Source organism: Penaeus monodon, chromosome 15 (assembly GCF_015228065.2).
Source record: "Penaeus monodon isolate SGIC_2016 chromosome 15, NSTDA_Pmon_1, whole genome shotgun sequence".
Lineage (NCBI taxonomy): Eukaryota > Metazoa > Arthropoda > Malacostraca > Decapoda > Penaeidae > Penaeus > Penaeus monodon.
The window spans coordinates 8,607,889-8,608,876 of record NC_051400.1 but is presented as its reverse complement, the minus strand read 5'-3'; the positions used below and the strand labels follow the sequence as shown (position 1 = coordinate 8,608,876).

The window sequence follows — 988 nt, the reverse complement described above, 5'->3', positions numbered from 1 at the left end:
TTTTCTCCATCTTTCCTTCCATCTTTCCTCCTTGTCTGCTCCCCCCCCCCCCCGAACACCGATTGACCCCAGTGATAAATTAGATCATTTAATTAAGAGGCAGATGACGTGCGAATTTATTCTGTCCTGATGCATAGTATTTATTCTAAGTGCATGATGCAGGCGATGATTAATGATATATAATATTCATATTATATACCAATGCATGCATACGTACATGAAAATGATAGGTAATGATAAATATTTTTTTTTTACCGAGGTGCGATAATCACGGGCGGTTGGTTTTGTTGTTGCATGTTGCATTTGCATATGGCCGAGATATCTGTTCTTTGCACAGCGACCGAGGTACGAAAGGCATAAAAGATAACACTTCGGTCATTAAAGTTGCACGTGTCTTTTAATTAATCCGCGTTGTGTGAATGATGTTTATATTAATGGTTTTTAATTGCTCGTATCTTCGATTGACTTGTGATTAGGACGTTATTATTCTCCTTCTACGATGTTTTATATCACTATCGTTATTTTTGATAACTCATTCATTTATTTCCTCCTCTGTTGCATGATTTTTTTTAACCTATTTTGTCCTCGTCCCAGGTTTGATGATAGCTTATTCATGCATTCCCTTTTGTTGCATAACCGACCCACTTTGACCTCGGGCCGCCCCCTCCCCCGCAGGTGGAGTTCTTCGAGTCGGGCGAGAACGGCTGCCACATCCTGGACAACGAGGACGGCGTGCTGTTCGTGCGCAAGCCCGACGGCCGCGCCACCGGGGACGCCTTCGTGCTGTTCGCCTCCGAGGACGACAGCTCGAAGGCCCTGGCCAAGCACCGCGAGATCATCGGCTCGCGCTACATCGAGCTCTTCCGCTCGACCACCGCAGAGGTACAGCAGGTGAGAGCTTCAGCCTTCCGTACTCCTGTGCTGGTGGTGGACGTCGCGGGCTGCCTCGCGTAACCTCGGACTCTTAGGTGCTGGTGCTACTGGGCCT

The 988-nt window shown here is 47.4% G+C and overlaps 1 protein-coding gene across 2 annotated transcripts in view; it reads left to right on the top strand.

Moving 5' to 3' along the window:
- LOC119581735 (RNA-binding protein fusilli-like) overlaps window positions 1–988 on the top strand; it is a gene marked incomplete in the record, with an annotated part of 165,619 nt that overhangs the window by 155,865 nt on the left and 8,766 nt on the right. For both annotated transcript variants that reach the window (XM_037929866.1, XM_037929867.1), the window contains 1 exon segment: window positions 676–891. In XM_037929866.1, coding sequence (XP_037785794.1) covers window positions 676–891 — 216 coding nt within the window.